Source organism: Sceloporus undulatus, unplaced genomic scaffold, assembly GCF_019175285.1.
Source record: "Sceloporus undulatus isolate JIND9_A2432 ecotype Alabama unplaced genomic scaffold, SceUnd_v1.1 scaffold_15, whole genome shotgun sequence".
In the NCBI taxonomy this organism is placed as follows: Eukaryota; Metazoa; Chordata; class Lepidosauria; order Squamata; family Phrynosomatidae; genus Sceloporus; species Sceloporus undulatus.
In genome coordinates, this window is record NW_024802937.1 from 2,472,247 (window position 1) to 2,497,352 (window position 25,106).

Here is a 25,106-nt window from a genome sequence, read left to right on the forward strand (position 1 = left end):
ACATGCTATTTGTGTTACTAGAATAAATCTTAGTAGAAAAGCTGCAACTGCTTCCCATGTTAATTTCCTAATAGACCAAGGTTTAAGAATACTTAAGGGGAATACTAATGTTGATGTGATTATTATATTGAACTTGGGAGCTTTGGTGACCAACATAGCAGCTCCTAGAAAATCCAAACAGATTCAGGCCAACAGATATAAGCCAAAGAAACTTCAGTCTTCTACAAGATATAGGCACGGAGGAACTACATCTGTGTCACTATCTCCATCTTCATGGGAAAATATCCTAAACTCTGCCCAAGAGAAAATTGGTCCAAAGTGCAAAACTCTTTCAGCACATAGGGCTTCATATACTCTAAAATATCATAAGCTGGTGCGCAGGACACAACACAACCACACAATTTATTTCAAGTGTACTTTCCCTGTGTAAGAGGGACTGGTGAAGTCACTTTTATGTCTCCAGTCTGAGATCTGTCTCATGTCTACAATTCCTGCTTTAAAAAAAAATTGTTTTATTTATATACCGCTATTCCAAAGATCATAGCAGTGAACAGCAAGTAAGCTAATTAGTAAGTAAGCTAATTTTGCCCCCAACAGTCTGGGTACTCATTTTAGTGACCTCGGAAGGATGCAAGCCTGAGTCGAGCTTGGGCCCTTTTGCTGGTCTTGAACTCGCAACCTTGTGGTCTTGAGTGATTGGCTGCAGTACAGGCATTTAACCACTGCGCCACCAGGGCAAATCTGTAGCATGGGTGCAAAACTTGAAGTAAGAATAGTGAAATGTAGTAGAATGCACATGTTTCACTTCCTCTGCGGCTATTAAAGCTGTAGGGTTCAACTCATAGCCTTGCAGATCTACAAGGAAAGGAGAAAATAATTGTACCCTGGCTTGTCAGATCAGCAAGGGATCCTTTCCCTGCACCAAAATTTTGCATATTTTACAACGCAAACAGCTCAAGTGTATATAATTGAACATATCTGCAGGAACTTACTACTAATCAATGGGGAAAACTGGCATAAATTGCACAAGAAAGTGCACAAATGAGGAAAAACACTAATACGTATTTCAAGAAGGAAACAGTCTCACCATCTGTTATGGAACAAAGACAGGAAAAAATGCATGGGAGATGCAGAGAAACTCAACAGATTTTTTTTTACATAATATTGCACTGTAATAGTTACTTTCTTCAATTATAGGATCTAGATGAAAGAATAGTAAAGGATGTGTTTATTCATATTTACTGGGCACTTGTGCTTTGCAGGTCTATGCTACTAGTGCCAGAAAGGCAATCCTTTTTGGATATCTGTGCTCAAGTCTAGAAGTGGCCTTATTCAACATATGTTTTAAAATGGTTTTAGTGTCTCTTGGTCCGAGGGGAAAAAATGATCATTACAGTATGTAGTCATCCCCCATTGCTGCTATTATACAGAAGACAAATTTATATTCTGAGCTGAGGTGAAATACAGTTCTTAATATAATTTATTTAGACTAAGATCCACCATGGCTTTGTTCAATTCCTTGTATGTCCACAGCACCAAATAATTTAACTTTTACCATTGTTCATGTTAAGAAACAAATTGGAAGTGTGAAATTTCTTAATTGGAAGTTTATTTAACAGCTATAAAGATACTTTATTTTTCCAGAAAAATTTACATATGTGGAATATTGTACTAAAAAAGGAATAGTTTTAGGAAAATAAAGTTGAACATGACAGTACGGATTTACAGTTTACATATAATACTATTTATCAACATCTGTCTGACTCATACAAAGTCTCAGTCTTCTTTTTGTATTTGTCTAAGATTCCTCTCAAGTTAGCCAGTGGATCTTCTGACATAAATTTCTGATATTCCTGATCAATCTTTATATTCTGTTCAGTCAGGTACATCTAGAAGAGTTATGACAGAACAGATTATATTGCAGCACTTCCATTTCAGTTTATATTTCAGAACATGCATATATATCAGATATCTCAGACTTTGTCATATTATTACAATTTTCAGATAATAAAATATGTTATATATTTATATTAAATATGGTATGCAATTATGAAATGTGGAAAATCAAAAGATATTGGGAACATGGGTTATTGACTGGCCCTGATGATCCAGAATTTGTATGGTTATCACTTGCTACATGGGCTGGAATCCTGTTTCCTTTGCTGGTGTAGAGTAGTTCAGATAGTTCCCTAACAGGAACATGGTGCAAAAACATCATGAGTGGAATCCTGTTGGCATGTACTGCACGCATAATGGTCTGTTTATGTGAATACAGTCTCCAGGTTTGCACAGGGATAAGAACTGGCTGTGGCATGAGAAAGCTACTGATTCAGGGCCTTCTGTTTCTCCAATGCATGGTTTGAGGGAGGGCTTCCTCAAAATCAAGGTGTGTTCGATATGGACAAGTTGAACAATCTTCTGTAAAACAAGACAGGTGTCTGTCCATGCCCTTCCCACAATGCCATTCATCTAAGAAATGCTTGGCTATGTCCCTATAGTTAGATGCAGAACAAAGGCAACCTCCAAGATCTCCCAGGCTTCTGTGGAGGTACAGGAGGATGATATTATATTGTTGTATGTCCAACTATAGCCAGGAGCTTCTACATTGACCCCGGACACCACATGGCCATGCTGGGTGTGGGGACACAGGAGAAAAGTAAAATGTCAAGAGGATGGGAGTTTCTGGACCTAGATGCCAAGCCTGGATGAGGGCAGTTGGTTATGCTTTCAGAAAACAGCGTGACAGTCTTTCTAGAATATTGTAGTGTTATGTTACAATAGCAAAATCAAAAAGCTTTCTGAAGTCTAAATGTCCAACAAATTTATTATGGCATAATTCCTGAGAGCCATGTGATGTAGTAGTTTGAAAATTAGACTAAGACTCTGGAGACCGGGGGGTCAAATTCCAGTTTGGCCATGTAAACCCGCTTGGTGACCCTGGGTAAGACACACTCAGCCTCAGAGGGTGGCAATGGCAAACCTCCTCTGAAGAAACATGCTAAGAAAACTTGTGATAGGTTCGCCTTAGGGTTGCCATAAGTCAGAAATGATACGAAGGCACACAACAACCTGTTTCAGTCAAAATGTTTCTCTAGTACAAACTAGGAAAACATATCTTGTGTGCTGTCAACTCATTTCCAACGTACCTTATTTACCTTATTCACAGTGTTTTTTCAGCAAGGTTTGCTCAGAAGGGGTTTGCCTTTGCCTTCCTCATAGCCAGGAATGTGTGACTTGCCCAAGGTTACCCAGTGGGTTTCTGTGCCTGAGTGAGGATTTGAATGCTGTTCTCTAGGGTCATAGTCCAATGTTCAAACCACTTCACTATGCTGACTTACAGGAAATTGTAAGCTTGGAAAAAATACCCCAGTATTTGTGTAAATTGCTAACCTTCTATTGATTAATTGCAAGGATTTCACCCCAAAATCTGTGGTATTTGGTCAAGATGCAACATATTCCATGTCATGAAGTATGTTCCATGCTTAATCAGATGTATCTAAGATTTGTTTGATTTTAGCCATTTTAACCTTCTTTTTGAACGGTTAGAAAAAATATCAATGTATAAACCTCATCTAAAAGCCTCACAAATTCTAGTTTCCAGATTATAATTGCCTGATATTATTTGTAAATGCCTCAAGGATTCAAAATAGAACTTCCCGCATTCTTCAAACCTAAAGTTTCAGTACCAAACTATGGACATTTTATATAAGGGTGAGTAACTGAGCGCTAATTTTCCATTTATTTATTATTTCCCACCACTCTCACAGTTGCTCCCTATTGGCTATATTGACTACAACTGATAGGAATTATAGTAATAAAGAAGACATAAAGTACATTGACCTACACATGACTTCATGAAATAAGCAAAGTATCACAGATCAGTAGCCTTTGGAATTCTTTCAAAAGTCTAGAATGAGTTCTATCTTATATAGCATGAATTACCTCTACAGACTCAAGATGAGAAAATATCAGTTCCAGAAGATGTTGTAGATTTTTGTCCACTTTCCGACTCTCTTCAGATGTTGTTTTTATGACCACCTGATACCTAAGAAGTAAATATATTACTGTCACAATCCAACAGAAATGTGTCAGTCTTTTGATTTCAAATGGCTTAGGCCATTTTTCAAGGGATTTAGTGGAGATTATTAATTGTTTCTTAGACCTTCATCCAGTAAAGATACTTTGCAATGTCTGAGGCATTAAAAGCATTTATGTAATTAATACATTACCTTGTAAACAACAATAACTCGTTATAACTATTTCACAATCCACTCTTTTTATAGTCAACATGTTTTCCACTTCAAACTAGGAAATGGTATAGTGGGTTGGGAGAAAATAGAGTATTCCTGTATTTGCAGAAACTACCTTCCTATTGGTGAATTGCAAGAATTACATTCAAGACCTATGGTGGCTTATATAATACATATGTCACATATTATCTAACATGTTTCTGTCTTTAATCACATTTAATCGAGATTGCTCTAAAACAAAATTCATACTTCAGCATATATCTCTGCCCCTATTTCATATCATTTTTTCTAAACTACCCAATAATACCAAGTCTATGACTCTACCTCTTTCAGCAGAATCTTATGACTGTTTAGTTGGATGTAAAAAGCCCACTCATCTTATATCATGACAGGTTTATCCTTATCCTTGTGGGGGTGAACCCTAGATGCGCAAATTACAGTTCTTTAGACACATCTTTTGTTACATTTCCTTTGCTCTTGCCATTTTCCACAATGGAGAAATGAAGATGGCAAGCTACTTTTTTTAAAAAAAACATTTTTATTGGTGATTTATCAATCATTTACTGTACTTGAAAAAACAAGATCCAATGATTTGCAAATGGAACCTATTTGCAATTTTATTTTGGATTGCCATTTAGAAGGGAATAATTCTAAACTGCATTTGTAATTTGAAGCGGGAAAAACGTGACAAAACATGTTTAAATTAAAGGAAAAACAAGCATTAAAAATAAAGCCTAAGACAAACACAATGCAGCACCTCAAACCCTTAGCCCATATATCAGAGCTAGGCAAAATGTGGCCCATGGGCTGCCAGGGGCCAAAAAAGTGTTTGCATTTTGCCTCCAAATGCCCTCTAGGTGGCATGGGGGGACATTTTCACTACATTTTAGCCCCAGGAGAGGCCTTTTTTCAACACTGAAAGCGGCTATAAGGGCAGAAAGATGGTGAAAATGCCCTTCCTGGCTTTTAGGGGGAACAAAAATTGTGTATTGTTGTGGCTTTGGGTGCATCCTGTAGGGATTTACCACTTCTCCCACTGCTTTTCCACCAAGTGTGAGGTTTGTCTAAAACTCTGCTATCACCAAGTGTGAAGACTTCCACAAATCTCACTGTAACTACCAAGAGTGAGTATTTGTGTGCCTTCAAGTCATTTCCGACTTATGGTGACCCTATCACAGGTTTTCTTGACAAGTTTCTTAAGAGGTTTGCCACTGCTGTCTTCTGAGGGTGAGAGAGTGTGACTTGCCCAAGATCACCCAGTGAGTTTTCATGGTCAAATGGGGATTCGAATTCTGCTCTCCAGAGTCATACTCCAGTGCTCAAAGCACAATGCCACACTGGCTCACACCAAGAGAGGGCTTTCCCCTCACCCTCACTTCTCCTACCAATATAAAGATGACCTACTGTCCTGCTTCAGTAGCCACCAACCATGGGGCCCTCCTAGATTCCCTTGAGGTATCTTCTTTGTCTCACCACTATCGCAAGCACAGTTGGTGGGGGCTTGAGAGAGGTCCCTCTTGGTGGCTGCACCTACACTCCCAGGGAGGCCAGAATAGCCCTTTCCATCAGCAGGTTAAAAACTGCTTTTTAAACAATTTTTAAAAGAATGGGCTAGGGGGTGCTCTATTGTTTTCACTGAGCTGTTGTTAAGAGCTTGTTTTTAATTGCATTTTGTTCTTTTAACTTGAAGCTGAATTTTTTTAATACAGTGCGCCCTTGGCTTATGCGGGGGATCTGTTCTGGACCCCCCCTGCGTAAGCCAAAACGTGCATATGCCCCACTTGAATGGTGCTTTTGCATGCCCTGGCGGCGTGCGTGCGCCATGGGCGCACGGCCCATTCATTTGAATAGGACACGCCGCCTCTTGCGCCCCACACAGGTTTGAGCGTATGCTCAAACCCACGTATAGCACGCCCCTGCGTATGACACGGGTGCACTGTACTATAAATTGTTTTAATTCTATTTTAATGTTTACTTTTTGTATGTTTTTAATTTGTCCTGTTCTTGTAAATTGTGAGCTGCGCTGAGTCCCAATTTTTTTTGGGGGGGGGGAGCAGAATATAAATAAATACGATGACAATAATTCCATTCTCTCATCCCTCCTAACAGCTCTTTACCATGTTATTTCTAATACAGAGCCCAAAAATAGCAAAATTACTTTACTGTGTATATAGTAATATATAAACTGCATTGTACACCAAAGTCCATGACCTCACATGCACCCCTCCCCAAATTCCTAAGGAGCCAATGCAGCTTCCTAGCCTCTCACAATTACCCACCCCTGCTATATCTGGTTCAACTTACTGGCATCGAAATTCATGAAGTTCTTTTGTGGCTTCACTGACACCTTCACTGAGCCCATTATAAAGCAATTGTTTATATTTCTCCAACTGCTCCAACTCTTGATCAGCTTTTTCTTCTTCTTCTTCCACCTCCTATAATTAATACATATCATAATATATTGTGAACATTAATATATTTTATTATACTGTGGTTCATAGTCTGTGGTGTACAGACCCCTGGGGGGCCACAACATTCTGACATGTCGTCCACAAAAGCTTGAAGGTTGCTCAGCCCACCTTTTCCGCTCAGCGGATCAGCCACATGACATGTGAAGGCTGGCTGACTCTGCATATTGCCTGTCACCTGTCCTCTTTGGCTGCAGGGTGGAGGCGGCTGAGTAACTGAATAACAGTTGAGCTGATAGCCAGCCTTTGCTCTTTTCTCTCTCAAAAATACAGGTTTAGTTTTTGAAGAAAATATACATATTTTCAAATTGTGGTACACAATCATGGTGCATAATAAAAACTTTAACCTTTTTTAAATCTTGAAAGCAAAACATTACCAATTTTTATTTACAAATACATACCACAAGGTTTATTTATAAACATGTATTCCCTATATACAGTGATGTACAGCTTATAATAGATATACTGAATCGTAAATGTCACAATCACAAATACAATATTTTTATCAAATACATATTATATACACATAAATACCATATATTTATAATGGTTAGACCAACCAGCTCCTAATACTTAATTTTTCACTACCAAAAGCATTTGGGAAATACTAAACCCACCTTCATTTTCCGTTGATAGAGATCTTCCAGTTTTTGGGCTTCTTCTTTTAACATTTTGATAATACTGTTCTGCTCTGCTTCCATTTTGTTTACCTTAAGGAGTGAATATTAATTAAAAGTATCAACAGCAAAAAAGGGACAATGAGGAAAAGCTTGTGCTTCTAAGCTCTGTCCTTTCTGAAGGTGATCAGCCCAAATATTAAGATGTAAAAAAATATAGCTAAAATCAAGTATCTTGACAGATAATCTAAAGAGCCTATACATTTACTTTTATGTTCTTCAGCCTACATGCCAGACAGAGTTTGCAAATGTGTAGGGTGCATTTTCAGAGCACCCAGAAATCAAAGTCAGCTGGAAATGGCTTCAAAGACCTCAATATTCAGTTTCCATTCTTTTTGTAGAATCCCCTACCCTCCATACTAGCTACTTGTCCACATGCATTTATTTGGGGGTCAGAATTATTATTTTTCTCTGTCCTCTGCCACCATTTCCCCAGCTCTGGTGCTCAAGGCTCCTTAAAAAACAGATAACATTAAAAAAAAATCACATCACTAAAAATAAAACCATGGAGTCACAATATAATTAAATTATCAACAGAGGTAAAAACAATTTTAAAAAATATAGACAACACAACACATTAAAACCCTTTTTCCATAAGCAATCAGTTTCAAAATGCCCATCAAAATAAAAAAGTCTGCCTTCCACCAGGATAGCATGGAGATTTCCAGAACCTAGGAGTTATTACAGAGCACAGACCTGAAAATCAGGCAGTGTACTGTGCAATTAGTCACTTTATTGGAACCAAGTATTTAGTCACTCACCTGTTCTAAAGCATCCTCTGAACAGATTTTTGTTTTAGTAGCATTACCAATTTCTTCCTCAGACATGTTTATGAGGTGCATAAGAGGACCCTGCCACAATTACACAAAAATCAAAGGTGGAAAAACAGAAAAAATGTATTTTAGATTTTTGGTCAATGTGTTTTAGTTTTAAGAAACGAAGTACCTCCAAATTGATTTCATACTGAGTGAAATCAATTCCCACAAACTAACAAAACATACTTTCATGCAACCAAATCATTCCTTATCTTGAGCAAACTTATAGAAAACTATACTTAGGGAAGTCCTGTTTAAATTGTTTGAGAACACTTTGGGAAATCTGTTATATTTTAATGGCTTTGAAAAAAATTAACTTTCTGATATACAGTAGGCCCTTGGTATCTTTGGTTCCATGATTCCATGTGAATACTAAAATCCGTGGATGCTCAGGTCCCATTAAATACCATGAAGAGTAAAATGGTTTCCCTTATATAAGATGGCAAAATCAAGGTTTCCGCTTTGGAATTTATGTATTGTTTGAATATTTTCAACCCATGGATGCTTGAATCTGTGGATATGAAGGGCTGACTGTACTATCTATTGTGTCATAACATCATTCATGTCGGATAATACACAGGTGTGTCTAATCCAGCACCCTATTTCCCACAGTGACAAGTCTAACATCCATGGAAAGCCCAAAAGCAGGACAAGAATGCAACTGCTTTATTTGCCTCCTGCTCTCCAGCAATATGCACTAGTAATATCAGAGGCCAGGATCCACCATCATGTTGGTGCTGCAATACCAGCACAATGGAAACTCCAACCTGCCCTGCATCTCCAGCCCTTGGCACTGGCTGAAACCAGTCCCCCAAAGCAAGAATTTGGGTTGACTGCCATAGAGATTGCAGATGACCCTCTCCCTCATTTGCAAGGTGGAAGTAGTTATGTCAGCAGGTGTTCACCTGTGTCTTGTGTACTGATATACTGCAATAGGCAACAGCATTAAGACAATTATTGTGCACAGTCAACAGAATTCCCTGTGACCAGAGTTGCCTATGAACTTTTCCTGTAACCAGCGTCAAGATCCCCAGTATACTTTAAATGAACTGTTGAAGCTCTTTTTAAGAATTATAGTGGAATTGCATATACGTACATAAATCTGAGACCTGTATTTTTCCAAGCAACTTGGCCCTTCATTAGGGTTAAACTTGATTTCAAAATCAAAGTCAGCAGAATTCTCTGAATTTATAGAAAATAATTTCAATTTACGAGCTAATTTGTGGTAATCTGCCAATGTGGCTTCAATCTGTTAAGAAAAAAACAAGACAGAATAAACAGTAAATCTAATGGAACTTCACAGTGATATATTAGTAGAAAAAAGTCTGTGATAAAACACCTTTGCCTTTTCGAGAGAGGGGAGGGTATTAGGGATTTTATATATTCTGTATTTTTATCTTTTTTAGCCGCCCTGATTGTTCTCAGAGGGGCGGGATACAAATAAATTTATTATTATTATTATTATTATTATTATTATTATTATTATTATTATTATTATTATTGGCATTTTCTTGTAACTTGGTGCTTTAGGGACTCAAAATTATTTTCATGTTTGGTCATGAACACCACTCTTTCTAGCTTTCAAGGACTACTGTATTTAAAAAAAAAATGCTATTCAGATGCTATTTCATTACTGCCTGTAAAGGTGCTTTGCTACACCAAACCCAAACAAAATATACACTGGTAGCTGAAGGAAGAGCCTGTGCATTTATTTATTTAATATGCCACATTTTTTCTAAACTGGGCACAAGGCAGCTCTCAAAAATGCTTAAAAATGGTACAATTTTAAAAACACAATTAAAACATCACATTAATATAACAAGTCAAAATTTAATTCATTTAAGGAACGTTAAAGCCAGTGTGTGTTATTAATCTAAGTGTTCTAGTACGTCACATGGAAACTAGGGTTCAAATTCTTGCTCAACCATGGAAACCTACTAGGTGACCTTGACAAATGACATTCTCTCAGCCTAGAAGAAGATAAAGACTAACCTCTGACTAAATCCTGCCATGAAAACTATATGACACGGTTGAAGGCACATAACAATAAATGGAAAATGAATATTCTTTAAAAAAAATTTAGGTTCACTTACTGCCTCTTTTCCTCTAGCATATTTTAATTCCTCATTCCACAATTGATGTTGTTCTGCTTCCAGTTCCTTAGTTTGTTTGTTGACTGACTGTTTTAACTCCTCAATTTCACACTTTAATCTCTCAATATCTGTTATGGAGTACTTCTGGTTATCACAAATTAGTTTCAGCCGCATGTTCTCCTCTTTTAGTATTTCAATGTCCATGGCTAAATTTGAAGGAAAAATAAACTGTAAAATTTCATAAGGGAGGAAAAATTTTTTAACACAATACTAAAGTAAGAACTGTTTTCCTTTGGATGTCAGTATTTACTTTCACTTGCTGTCTTAATATTTTATTAATTTAAGAATAATTTGTTTATTTTTGTGGATCAAGTTAAAAATGCTTGGAAACCTGTGTTTTCAGGAGGACTGCTTATTTTTCACACATTTGAAACTTACTGTAAGATGCAAGAAATTTAGCAATATTAGATCTTGCTTTTATCTACCCCTCCCCCCCATACCACAGTTTATCTCTTTCTATGTAGGTCTCTTTTTTTGAATGCTCTGTAAATATTTTCTTTCAGAAAGTCCCTGGTCAACAGAGATAATGAAGTAAGTTACTGATTATCAGTTTTTTCTCCTCACCAGCAGCCTCCTGCTCCTCAGTAATACTCTTTGACTTCTGACGGAGACTGTTCGAGTGAGATTCCAAGTTGGCTAAATAAACCTCATATTTCTTAACATCTGTCTGTAAAGATGATTTCAGTTTTCGCAGGGTCACTAATCGGTCCTTTTACATAGAAAGAAGATAGCGAGATTGCTATTTAGTTAGCATACTGAGGTAAATCAGATTAAATACACACAATTTTGGAAAAAAAAAAAACTTTTCCCCAGTACCATATACTGGACCTGCCATATCCACAGGCTCCAGGTCGGTGGATTCAAACAACCACAAATCTGGCCAAATGAGTTGCAACTTTGGGAGGGCTAGGAAAATGGTGGTGTAGTCTTTGTCACTTCTCTGTCAGTTTCATAGTGAGACATGGTTGCCAGATTTGCCCTGGGATTGTTTGCAGCTCACTGATCCATGATCTGGCTTGCGCCTGGTTTCTCGGTCATTAAATATATATTTTTATATGAGACTTGAGTATCTCTGAATTTTTGTATTTCCATGGGGCCCTGGAACGAATCCCCTGCAGATAGAGAGGGCCCACTATACGTAGCCATTTTTCTCACCGGTTCACTTTCTCTCTCCTTCTCACGCCTTGCAATCTCTTTATTCAATCTTTCTTCTTCTGTTTCTAGTGCCTCTACATGATTTTCATGTATCTTGAAAAGATCCTCTGAAAGAAAACAAAAATAATAAACTAAATTATTCTAACTTTTGAAACACATTACTATGTGAAGAGATCTTGTAGCACCTTTGAGACTAACCAAAAGAAAGGAATTGGAAGCATGAGCTTTTGTAGACTTAAGTTTGCTTCCTCAGATGCATTTCTCAGTTGCAGATCAGATGCATCTAAAGAAGTAGTCTTAAGTCTACAAAAGCTCATGCTGCCAATTCCTTTATTTCAGTTAGTTTCAAAGATGCTATAAGATCTCTTCACATACCGAGACTAACACAGCTATATCTTTGAATTCTACCCAACACATTAGTTATACTATTAAAATAACAGGGCCCGGAACAATGGATGCAAGCTACAGGAAAAGAGATTCCACCTAAATATTAGGAGGAACTTCCTGACAGTAAGGGCTGTTCAACATGGAACACTCTCCCTCAGAGTGTAGTGGAGTCTCCTTCCTTGGAGGTCTTTAAACAGAAGCTGGATGGCCATCTGTCAGAAATGCTTTGATTGAGAGTTACTGCATGGCAGAATGGGGTTGGACTGGATGGTCCTTCTGGTGTCTTCCAACTCTACGATTCTATGATTCTATTAGTGCCCAAAAATAAAAACATTAGGTTTCAGTAATTAGTACATACTAAAGCTTCAATGAATATTATTACATACTACCTCATGGAAATCTAATTATAGTGGACCCTTGTTATTCACTGGGGTTTGGTTCCAGGAACCCCTGTGAATAACAAAATCCGTGTACGCTCAAGTCCCATGAAATACAGTGGCATAGCAAAATGGTGTCCCTTATATACAATGGAAAAATCAAGATTTGATACTTGAAATTTATACTTTTTTGGTATATTTTTGAATATTTTCAAGCTGTGAATTTTCAAGCTGTGCTTGAATCTGTGTATAAAAATCAGTGGATAAGGAGGGCCAACTGTATTTCTTTATACATTTAATATCTTATCAAGTTGCATCATTGCAAAGTAATTATACTAATTGTAATTTACACTGGATTCTTCATGGCCTTTATCCTGAACAGAGTTCTAGCCTAGTAGTAAAGGACCAGAAATAAAGAAATGTGTGGAACAGAGGAGGGCTCATGCACAGAATCACAAGGCCATTTTCAGCTTCCCCTAACCAGACATGAACTGCACTGGCATCATTCTCTGGAACCATTCTGGTTAATTCTATTCACTGAGGCTATTTCAGATTTTCTGGGGTTGCGGTCAATGAAATAGCACTTAAAGACAAAACTGCAAACCCAGACAATTTTTCAACCAATTTGAAGTTGAAGGATCCAATGGCTGCACAATTCCCACTCTTAAGCTATAGGAAAGATTAAGTAATATGTATGAACACAGTGGTAAATGAGACCAGATTTCAGGAAGAAACAAAGAGGCAAATGCATGAGGATAAGAGGGTAAGAAGTCCTATCTGAAATAATATTCCAAATGGTCTACAGACTATCTTTGTGGAAGACATTAGTGTAAAATACCTCGAAATAACTTGGTAACTGATAAAGCAGACTGGATCCACAATGTTTCTGGGTGGATGGGCAGGCCAGGGGGCCTATTTCCCTCAGGACAGGGGGCCTAACTCCCTCAGGATCAGTTGTTGGTTACACCAACTTTGGGGTGAAGCAGACAGGCAGGAAGGAGCAGCTAGAGGCTGCTCCCAACCTGACTGCCCCGGCAAACACAGCTTTCAGGCACGTGTATCATGTAAACGCCACACCTCTGGAGGGCCCAGAAGCTACTACTACTAATAATAGGATTTATTTATATACCGCCCAATCACTGGGAATCTGAGCGGTTTACAACAGAGGAGATAATAGATGGTTCCCTGCCCTCAGGCTTACAATCTAACAGACATGACACTCCCATCTGCCTGTCTGTTTCAGGTCTCTCTTGAACAAACCTAACCACAAACCCGTTTAAAACAACTTTGCCTTTGCCCTGGGTTTTATTTTGGTCAATCTGGGAACTGAGTGGATCACTGCCCTGGAATAGTTACAAACCCTTCTGTAATCACTCAGGCTTAAAGGTTTGTCAAAATGAAATGTTGTCACAGCAGGACCAAAAACAATGACTTATTGATTACACTAAGTGGGATGCTGCAACAAAACCCAAGCCAAAAGCAAAGTTAGCTCAAATCACTTAGCTAATTGAAGGCAGTCCTTTGCCACAGACTCTCTCCATTGGGATTTCCATGATGAATGAAACATTTTCCACAACAGGCTGGTTTCCTGGGCTGGACCATGACAAATTTTGCATGCCCTCATTTCCTGATCTTTAAACATCCCATCTCCCTGTCCAGATGGTGCTGACACTTTCCCAGGCAAAATGGGGGAAAAGAGAAAAAGAAAAAGAAGAAAAAAATCATCCCATCCTAACTAATGAAGGAGCATTCTCCTAGGATGTTTAAGATGGAAATGTTCTTATCTGTCCCATTTGTGTGAGCTGAACTTGCACAGCCTAGTGGAAAAAATGCAACTACTGAAAGACTCGCTATATTATTATTATTATTAGTAGTAGTAGTAGTACAGGCCTACTTTGTTAGCTAGGAAATACTCCTTGACAATTCTACCATAAACACATACATCTCCAGAAAAGGATTAACTTCAAAAGCCATTATTCTACTAGGTTTTTAAGTGAGAAATACTTACTTAATTTGCAGTGTATTTCAGCATCAAATTCTTCATATGTGTCTCCTCCCCTCATAAAATGGTCATAACATTTTACAGTGTAATCTAAAAAGAGCTAAGAATAAAATAATTAGTTTGATTTTAGATATTTTAGGAATGTGCATTCTGGGCTGTTGAGAGGAGGAATCCATACAACTAGGGTTTTTCCCATTAACATCCAGCATCAAGCAGGAAGAACAACAGTCTCATGCTAGCTGAAGACAAGTCTTTGATGACTCCTCTCACTCAGGCATCTTAAGAGACCAGTCACAATGGGAGGGAGTTAATTCCTCCACTCAGCTACCCAGAATGAACCCTCACAGTAAGTACCCAATGTGGGTTGAGTTAGTAACAAGAGGTATCCACAGAATTTGGGACATACTGAAGCCCTCAATCTCAAATATAAGGGAGGAAGTGAGTGCACACTAGCCTCTAACCACTACTTACAGTGCCCTTCTTCCAAAGGTGGCATCTGTCAATCTGAATTTGTCACTCTTTTAATAATGAATGAAGTAAGGAAGTAAGGAGGTGACTGCATTACAAATGCCAATGATAAAGGCATTAGTGTAAAACACCGCCAAGGTAGCCACTGCTGTGGTGGAATGTGCCATCACATTAGCTGGGTGAGGCATTCCTGTTAAATCATCTGCTATTAGGATGTATGCCTTAATCCATGAAACAATGGTGGAATAAGACACCCTGCATTCCAAAGAGTCCGGACTGAAAGAGACAAAAGAATCACAATGCTGAAGGGTCTTAATTTGACTAATGCAAATTTTTAACACACTGCACACATTCTACCATAACTTCTCTTGTAGGTGTGATGGATTAGGACAGAGAGAAAGAAGAATGAGTTTTTGAGACATGCTAAAGGTAGAAAAGCATGTTAGGCACAAAGGAAGAATCAGGACAGAGAAAAACATCGATCTCATTAAAGGTGCAAAGGTGTTCCCTAATTGAAAAGGCTGTGTGCTCTGAGAACAGTGAGCAGATGGGATGGTCACCAAAAAGGCAACCTTCAAAGAGAGAAGCGTCAGGGAAACTTTCTGAAGCAGTTCAAAAGGACATTTCGCAAGCTGCTTCATAAACAACGCCAGACTTGTTTTTGAACGCTAGAGATCCCAAAGATGGGAAACAGTGCCTGATCCAAGATGGCAAAAGAAATCGCACGTGCGGGTAGGAACAGAGCAAGGCACAGCAGCTTACTACTTTTTCAAGGTATCAGGCCTACGGCATAATACACTTTGCACAGGAAAAATCAACCTGAAGTCCCCTCCTTTCTTTGTAATAATGAAGAAGACAGAGTGAACCTCTGAAAAACATTCTGAGGAAGACACCTGTTCTATCGCCTTGGTGTAGAGGATGCCAGAATGCCTGCATGTGTATGCCTTTCTTTTGATCATTCTTTGGCATTGGAGTGGGCAGCAACCTGCTCCAGGGAAACTGGATGAACTTGATTGAATAACCTTGAGAAATTGTGGACAGGACTTGCGTGTCCGTGGTTGTCGACACCCAGGTATCCCAAAAGAAATGGAGTCTGACCCTACTGGAGGAGTGTGGGTGTCAGAACCTTCACCTGGAAGAGGGTCTGGTAACCTCCCCTACAGTTGGAAGAGGACTGAAAGGCTGATAGAAGGGAAGCCTTGATCTATCCCATGAGAGTCTGAAAGAAAGAAAATACCTGGATCTGCCAAACTCCCTTGAGGGACAAAAGGAAAATGATGACTGAAAAGGTCCCATTTCTTGTCCTTAGTCTCCAATAGAATGTTCTTAGAGCCTCTTGTCTCAACAGATTAGTGCCTTTACAGGCTACTGTGAAGAGGTTTGTCCTAGAATGCACACACACCTCCCAATACTTGAGCCAAGAGGAGCATCGAGCCACTGTGATAGCATCTTTAGATCTTGCTGCCAAGATAAGGGGGTCCTGAGTAGTGTCTGTTACAAACTGAAATATTCCGTAAATCTTCAAAAGGCACCTAGGCAAGGACTTATAATCCAAGTCCTTCCTCCATAGTATATCCTCCACCTGGGTCTCCAGAAGATGTTTTAACTGTAATATTAAAGATTGAATATCTTCACCACCAGATGCTTAATGAGATTTTGCTTCAAGGGTGGGGCATGAATGGGGGCAAGTTTCCAACAGAGACTAATCCACTGTAATAGAACCGCTTCCTCCAAAGGAGGGAGGGGTGCTGGTTGAGAGTGGTCATGGTGATAGCTCTGCTGCTTTGTATTAGCAGTGTGCATTATCCATTCCTCACACAAAGCCTGTGAATAAGCTTCTGGTGCTGCTATGGACAAAGGCAGGTAGAAGAACTGACCTCCAAATGGCTGCATGGGAGGAGTCATCAAAGTCTGCCTTCAGCTACTGTAAGACCACGTTGTTCTTCCTGCTTGACTCTGGGCTCAGACAAACCAGTTGTGTGAATTCCTCTTCTAATTATACCTTCATAGTCTCTCTGCTAGTGAAGTGATCCCAAATTGATTACATCAGAGCCTTTCAATTCCTTTGACATCTGTGGAGCATCTCAATTGCTGAGTTGTTATACTGGATGATGCTGTGATGTATAACTGAGAATAACTGTAGTGAACAAATGCAAAGCGAAATACTTCTTGTCTTTGCTAGTTAGCAGCAACTATAGTGAGACATTTTAAAGAACTTTAGCGGGAGGCAGCAAGAGCTTTGTATCAGTTCTTTAGATGAACACAACAAAATACTTTCCATGGCGGGTTACAGACCGCCAAAAAATACGTATGAAATACGTATTAGGGTTAGGAAGGGGCGGTGCTTCCGCACCCCCCTAACCCTAGTACGTATTCCATACGTACAACATGGTGGCGCCCCTTCCACATGGGGGACGCCATGTTTACGTATTGGACGCATAGCGTCCAGACGTGTCGCGGCATCTATGACATCGCGAATGCGCCAGCGGCTCCTCGCGACGTCATAGAGGCGCCGCAAAAAGAAGCTCCGAAATGGAGCTTCTTTTTTGCTCCGCACGGGAACCACACGGTTTGGCTGCTGCGGCTCCCTCACGGAGTAAGTGGCACCGGCGGGAGACCGCCGCAAAGCGGCGGTCTATATCCCGCCCTAGGTATAGCAGGTAGAAGACTTCTTTGTTGTGACAATGAGAAGAACATCAATGAGAAGAATTGTTTAAATCCTTCAGCACCCAGAATCACAGACTATTGGCCAACATGGCTGAGGCTTCTTGGAGCTGATGTCCAAAATCTCTTAAAGCGGACTACAGTACTGCTTTAAAGCATTGCAGATCTGGATGGAAAAGGGCAAAGCACCTTTAGCCAAGATAAGGTAAGCTGCAAACAGCACAAATTTATGTAATTACATCAATTTCTGCAATATCCTCCAGAAAATAATAAAGATAAAGATGGTATAAACCTAAAACATTTTTGTGTAAGATTAGTAGTATGTATTCTACAATTTAGTGGGAGACAGTCAAAATACCTTATTATGCACAATTCCATCTTCAGTCTCTCCAAAAATCTGATCCTCATCAAATGATGATGGGTTCTCTTTCAAACAAAAATATAACTGGAAAGGAGAAAGATACCACATTTAAATCAGCTAGTAATGTCTCAGGCAGTGTGGTTGTGGCATATATGTCTGTACCTGGCTTCCTCTCTACCAAATGCATCTGAGGAAGTTGACTGAAGTCTATGAAAGCTCATGTTGCCAATTTCTTTCAGTTACTCTCAAAGGTGCTACAAGATCTCTCTACGTACTAAGAAAAGTGCTTCAGGAGGATTACCTGGATGCCACTGCCTTGTCTAAACCGGGGGTAGCAATCATGTAGCCAATCAGATATTGCTGGACTCCAGTTCTCAGCATTGCTTACTATGGGCTATGCTGGCTGGGGCTGATGGAAACTAGAATCAAACAAAATCTGGAGGATATAATTCACAGCCCTGATCTAAATCTTCCCAAAACAATCTAGAAAAGGATTTCTGTAATTTTAATGTAAAAGGATCTTGTAGCACCCTTGAGACTCAAAGAAAGAAAGAAGGAAAAATGTTGGTAGTCTAAGCTTTCTTTGATTTCAGTCTGTTTCTTCAGATCCAATTTTCAATTGCAAAGCTTCTGACTGAAAAAATATATGCAGATTCAACAATATTGCATATTTTTTTCATAGAAATGTTTGTGTTTAGAGACATATAAACCTATCTTGATTATTGAAAAATGAGCTCCTGCTCAACAAATTCCAAATTATTAAAAGTAAATGGAGATAAATGTTTTGCAATACCTTAACGCAATCTGTCAGCCACACCAATGCTGCTACAATCTGAGGCCATGTATGTGGTGCCCCCACTGTATACATGGAACTTTTTGATAACTGAAAGGGATATCTGTAAAAAATGAAACAAAACACAGAAGTGTTACAATGAAACATCTAAAGAACTGGGAAAATACACAGAACATAAGGTCTAAGTTTGTAAGTTGAGTCAGATATGAAGAAAAACAAAACTTTTATTTTTAACTATGGGCCCGAACAGACAGGCCAAAATAAAGCTTCTTTGGGTCACTTTGAAGGTATGCTATTTAAACGATGCATGCATCCTAAGAGGCTGGAAGCTGTGCCTAAGAACTGGTGCGCAGTTTTGGTACAACTTTTGGGCTCTTAAGATGTGTGTGTCTTTTAAACAGCATACCTCCAAAGTGACCTGAAGCAGCTTTATTTTGGCTTGTCTGTTTGGGCCCTATATATCAAAATAGACAAGAACAGGGTATACATTTAGTATTGCTTAACATAAGTACTTGATTACATTTGCTACTGTATGAACAGTAAGTTAAAAGAAATATTTCTAAATTTATGATGATAATAGGGATTGGCAATTGTGATCAGGACAATCCCACCTCCCCACTTGTCTGTTGGGCTGTGCACTGGCTTGACCATTTTTCTTTTTTTGAGTTTTTTTATTTTGGTGGGTGGGGGGTCTCTCAGTTGTTGGGGGATGCAAACTGAGGCATTTGTAGGGAGGTTGGCTGGTTTTCAGATAGAAAATCTTATGTAAATCAGTTTGAATTAAAAAAAAAAATGGAGCCTGAGGGCTGTGGTGGGCTCCCTGGGGCATATTTTGCCAACCTCTGATCTATGGGGTAGTATTTTTTAAACTTAAGTAATGGTCCAGGCTCATGGTACTTATCTAAAAAATAAGCTCCATTAAACACAATGGGATTTACTTCTCAATAGGCATACAGTATACAGTGGTGCCTCGGGTTACGAAATTAATTCGTTCCGCGGCCGCTTTCGTAACCCGAAAAGCCTTTGTAAGCCGAATTGCCATAGGCGCTAATGGGGAAAAGCCGCGTTTCGTGCGAAAAAGCCGAAAAAAGCACCAAAAATTTTCTTTGTATCCCGAAAAAACATTCGTAACCCGGAACAATGATTTCCTATGGGATTTTTTCGTATCCCGAAAATTTCGTAACCTGGGTATTTCGTATCCCGAGGTACCACTGTATAGAATTCATTGTTAGCTAATTATAAACAGTGAACCAGTAGATTATAGTGCTGGTAGTTATTTTTGATTAAGAGTACATCATGGAAATAGGATATGCCATATGCAGTTTTTGTTCCCTTGTCTAAAATTACTTCCATTATAGTAAGTCGTAGAAGATAATATGACATGAAATCAGCCAGTCTTGATACTCCTCCTGAGAGATATTTCAAGCTAGACAGGCCTTTTTTTCTCTTAGTAAAACGGTATTTGTCATCATGGTTCTTACCCAAGCTCTTTAAAAATCTTTGGGACCTCTTCTTCACACTTGGAACTAGGAAACACATATGAAGGGCAAAGGAATTCATAAATAAAAGTGAAGATTTTAACAAAGTCTCTAACTGATGGAGTCTGGAGTGACTTGACAGTTGCAGGACCGTAGTTGTTTGCTGTAAGAAACTGAGAAAACAGATTTACTTCTGTTATGTATAGTAGATATTTTAAGGAGAATCTTAGTTGATTCATTATACATATTTTAAGTCTACAATGAACAAATTAAGTATTTTCAAAAACTGAATTTTATTTTTAAATTATACATGCTTTAGAGAAGGTGCTACCTTAGTCCTATTATGTGACACAAAACAGTAATATCGAGCATTGCTAGTTTTTAATGTTTGATCATTTGGGAATGCAATTTTAACTAAACAAAATGTATTAACCAAGCAATCTAACCAACTAAAAAACTGCATTCCTAGTTCAACTGCAAACCATTTATTAGTGCTGCATACATCACTCAGCTGGCGGATACACTGCTGGACAAATGCCTTGTCATGAAGCGGCCTAGGATCCTTGATCTTCTCCATATTTCCAAATACACCATACTGGCTGTTTCGTAAGCTTCCAGTGCCACTGCATCTAGAAACAAGATAGTAAGATGACATGTCTGAGGTTTAGTGCATTCTCAGTTTTCAACTATGAGAACAAAGCTATTTGGAAACAGAAAAGATAAGCTACAGGAATAAGACTGATTTAAATCTAGTACGATGCCTATTGCATGCAACATTATAATATTCTAGCTGAGTAATCACAGAATCGTTGAGCTGAAAGAGACTACAAAGGCCATCCAGTCCAACCCTGCCATGCAGGAACTTACAAAGCACCCTGAGACAGCCATCCAGCCTGTTTAAAGATCTCCAAAGAAGACTCGACCACATTCTGAGGGAGTGCATTCCACTGTTGAACAGGTCTTACTGCCTGGAAGTTCCTCCTGATATTTAGGTGGAACCTGTTTTCCTGTAGCTTGCATTCATTGTTCCTTGTCCTATTTTCTGGAGCAGCAGAAAACAAGCTTACTTGATCCTTGATATGACACCCATGCAAATAAAGGGCTATCATATCACCTCTTAACTGTATCTTTTCAAGGCTAAACATACCAAGCTCTCTAGGTCTCTCTTCATAAGGCACAGTTTTCAGACCCTTCACCATTTTGGTCACCATCTTTGGACACATTACAGCTTGTCAACATGCTTTTTGAATTGTGATGCTGGCAACTGGACACAATATTGCAGGTGAGGCCTGACCAAGGCAGAATAGAGCAGCACTATTACTTCCCTTGATGTAGACACTATACTTCCATTGATGCAGCCTAGAACCACATTGGCCTTTTTAGCTGCTACATCACACTGTTGATAATCATGTTCAATTTGTGGTCTACTAGGACTCTCAGATCCCTTTCACATGTAGTCTCGTTAAGCCAGGTATCCCCCATCCTACATCTATGCATTTCATTTTTTATTTGTCTAAATGCAATACCTTACATTTCTCCATGTTGTAATTAAATTTGTTAGTTTTGGCCCAGTTTTGCAATCTATTAAAGCCATATTGAATTTTGATCTTCTCCTCTGGTATATTAGCCACTCCTTCCAATTTGGTGTCATCTGCAAATTTGATAAGCGTGCCCTCTATTCTGTCATCCAAGTCGTTGATAAAGATATTGAATAGCACTTGGCCCAGGACAGAACCCTGTGGCACTGGTCACTTCTGTCCACGATGAAGAGGAGCCGTTGCTGCTCACCCTTTGGGTTTGACAGGTCAACTAATTGCAAATCCACATAACAGTTGCGTTGTCTAGCCCATATTATACTAGCCTGTTTGCAAGAATATCATGGGGACCTTATCAGAGGCCTTACTGAAATCAAGATATGCTATATCCACAGTATTCCCTTCATCTACCAAGATGGTAATTTGATCAGAAAAAGAGAGCAGATTAGTCTGGTATGACTTGTTTCTCAGAAACTCATGTTCACTTTTTGAGATTATGGCATTCCCTACTAAATGTTCATAGACTCTGTTTAATTATCTGTTCTAAAAAGCTTTCCTGGCATTGATGTCAGACTAACAGGGTGATAATTGTTAGGATGAATGAATATATGATGTGGTGCTTTCTTGGTTCTTAAGAGCAATGAGACTCCTTGGTGCCTCCTTTCAGCTTGAATACTATGCCGGCCCTTAAAAAAAATAAAAATAAAACAACACAGAATACTTGTGGTTCTAAAACAAGCATTTTCATAGCATTTCTTCTAATTGGTCCTTCCAAGTATAAAGAAACAGTGCTGCATTTTTTCAGATTGGAATGAACACTGCAGCTACTTTGTCAAGTGTATGCATTTCATGCATTTCTGTTACAGTGCTAAATTACCTTTTGGTGAAAGTACTGGTTCTCTTTTCTGATGTTGCTAGTGTATACTTCCCAACACTCAGCTTTGACAAGGTCGTCTTCCTTTCTTGCCTTGAAAAGAATATTAAATTGTGCAATGAAAGAAAACTAAATTATCTGTATTATATTAATAAATCCATCTGCTATTGCAATCACTCTGAAAAAGGTTCTTGTTGAAATACAGGCATCAACGTCTTTTCCCTTCTGTTGTGATCTAAGATTATATACATACACAAATATGAGAACAGGTAATACAGTACTCCACTTACAATGCATGCACATATTTTTTTTCCAGAAGAAAGGCTTTGTTTTAATATGCTAAAATTTGATATGTGGAATGCCTTTAAGAATCACAGCAGCAGTCTCTCTCTTTCTCCGAAATGAATACTCTTGGAGATTATAAAGAGTCCTCTAGCATCTTTAAGACTATTAAATTTATCTTACAGGATTCCTATGTGGACTAAATACCACGCTATAATGAATTTGTCAATCATAAAAGTGTCACTGACCTTATTTTTGCTGCTTTTATCGGACACAACTATCACTTACGTTTGAGGTGTATGAAATCCTGCCTTGTTGGCATCTGGTACCCTGAGAGGCTGGATGGACTGCCGGGAGCTGATGCGGCGAGTACTTGCACTACTCTTCATTGCTGAAGGGGTGAATTACAAGGCAAAGGGATGAAATGGCCAGCCCTCTGAGGGAGCGAAGATGCCCTCCTGTCAGCAACCGAAGGGGGAAAAGCAGGAAAGTGTAATCGACTCCAGGACACCAGGCGAAGTGAGCTGCTAGACCATCTGCCTATGGGAGGAAAGAGAAAGGCTTGAAATGCCTCAGGGAGTGTGAAGTGGGAAGGGAATAATAGCATTGGATGTCCTGGGAGGCTGAGGGTCCATCCTATCCCTTCCTACACCCACACCTTGGGTCCAGGAAGGGTTCCTGCAGGGGACAGTGTTCTGTTTCCTTGCAGAAGGAAGGCAGTGAGCTTTGTTTTGTTGAGGCTGTTTGAATACTCATTTGAGATGTGGTGCCGGAAGAGAGCGCTGAGGATACTGTGGATGGCCAAGAACACAAACAAAAGGGTCCTTGAAGAGACCAAGCCTGAAAACCCCCCTGGAAGCCAAGATGATAAAGTTGAGATTGTTGTACTTTGGCCACATCATGAGGAAAAATGAATTAATAGAAAGGACAGTAATAGCAACAGCAACTGCATGATACATGATGTGCCCATTTTGAGACTATGGAGGCTTGAGTCATACAAGGGATGCCTAGTATCACTGGATATCAAAGAGAAGGGGTGGAGCATGACTAAGTAGCATGAATTTATATTAGTGTTTTTAGCTTGCATGTTGCCTCCTTTTTAATTGAATGTCCTACACTTTACGATTCCTTGTCCTCCTTTGCTGTGAGGACATCTGGTCATCCTGGTTCTTGCGTTCTAGAACAGACGAAGCCTGAACTCTCCCTGGAGGCCAGGATGACTAAATTGAGGCTGTTGTGCTTCGGATACACCAGGAGAAGGAAAGACTTTTTGGAAAAGTCATCAGTGAGCCACCGAAGAGAGAGGAGAAGAAGTGTCAGGTTTAACTTAAAAAAGGGGAAAGCAGGGATGGATATATAGAAGTAGAGAGTGTAAAAGAATGGAAGGTTAGAGAGAAAAGAAGGATTTTGGAAATGGAATTATGGCTAAGGAAGTATAGTGAGAGGATATGAAAGGATCCTAAAGAAGACAGGGAATCAAGGAAGGAGAGATAATATAATAGTAAGAAGACTAAGAGGTTCAAGAGATCCTGAATATCCAGGAAATGTCTTTCATTCTTGCTTTAGTGGCTTGTTTTTGCTTATACATACACAGGTGCATACACACACACGTACACATATATGCATTGCTGTTTTCTCTTTTTCGTTTATCTGTTGATTTTATGATATGGTATTGATACATAAAAGGAGTTGAATGTTATTGTTTGAATGTAAATTTTAAATTCTGATTTGTCTAATAATTTTCTTTTTTAAAAAAAGGGGGGAGGAGAAGAGGAGGAAATAGAAAATGTTTATAAAATATAAATATTTCTAAAAATATTTATAAAACATGAAATGATAACATATAAAAAGTTTCTAAAATGTAAAATATTTATAAATACGTGGCTCGTGGTTCGAGTGCTGGATTAAGACAACTCTGGAGACCAGGGTTCGAATCCCAATTCAGCCAAGGAGACCCACTGGGTCACACTCTCTCAGCCTCAGAGAAAGGCAATGGCAACCTCTCTCTGAACGAAACTTGCCAAAGAAGACCCCAGGATAGGTTTGCCTCAGCTCTGCAATAACTCAATGACGACCATAGTCACCTTTTTTTCCCAGCCGAGAGCAGCCGCCTTTCCCTCCGAAACCCCTTCAAGCCGTCGCCTTTTGTTGCATTTTCAAAATCAACCGCCACACAGCTACGTCACTGGTGACGTCATCGCGGCTAGCGATGGGGAAAAGAGTCGCTGCTACTTCCGGCAGAGACCGGAAGTTTGCTGCGGGGGAAATCAGAAGCTAAGACAGTGCGCTTTTTAAGGGTTTTGGACTTCATCTCCCTGAATCCTAAACTCTTGGCCAGCATGGCTCAGGCTTCTGGGAACTGGAGTT

At 39.2% G+C, this 25,106-nt stretch overlaps 1 protein-coding gene across 1 annotated transcript; it reads right to left on the minus strand.

Annotated features, from left to right (window-relative positions):
- Positions 1-667: 667 nt before the first annotated feature.
- Positions 668-25,098, minus strand: LOC121917329 (kinetochore protein NDC80 homolog). Its single transcript, XM_042443222.1, has 17 exons — positions 24,824-25,098; positions 23,028-23,279; positions 22,461-22,550; positions 20,551-20,677; positions 20,052-20,221; positions 18,571-18,673; positions 17,775-17,861; positions 14,291-14,384; positions 11,519-11,625; positions 10,928-11,072; positions 10,304-10,509; positions 9,307-9,459; positions 8,157-8,246; positions 7,336-7,428; positions 6,555-6,685; positions 3,943-4,045; positions 668-1,889 (listed from the first exon to the last, which is right to left on the minus strand). Exons 2-17 carry the CDS (start codon positions 23,126-23,128, stop codon positions 1,749-1,751), a joined length of 1,941 nt encoding a protein of 646 aa, XP_042299156.1. The 5' UTR covers positions 23,129-23,279; positions 24,824-25,098; the 3' UTR covers positions 668-1,748.
- Positions 25,099-25,106: the final 8 nt, after the last annotated feature.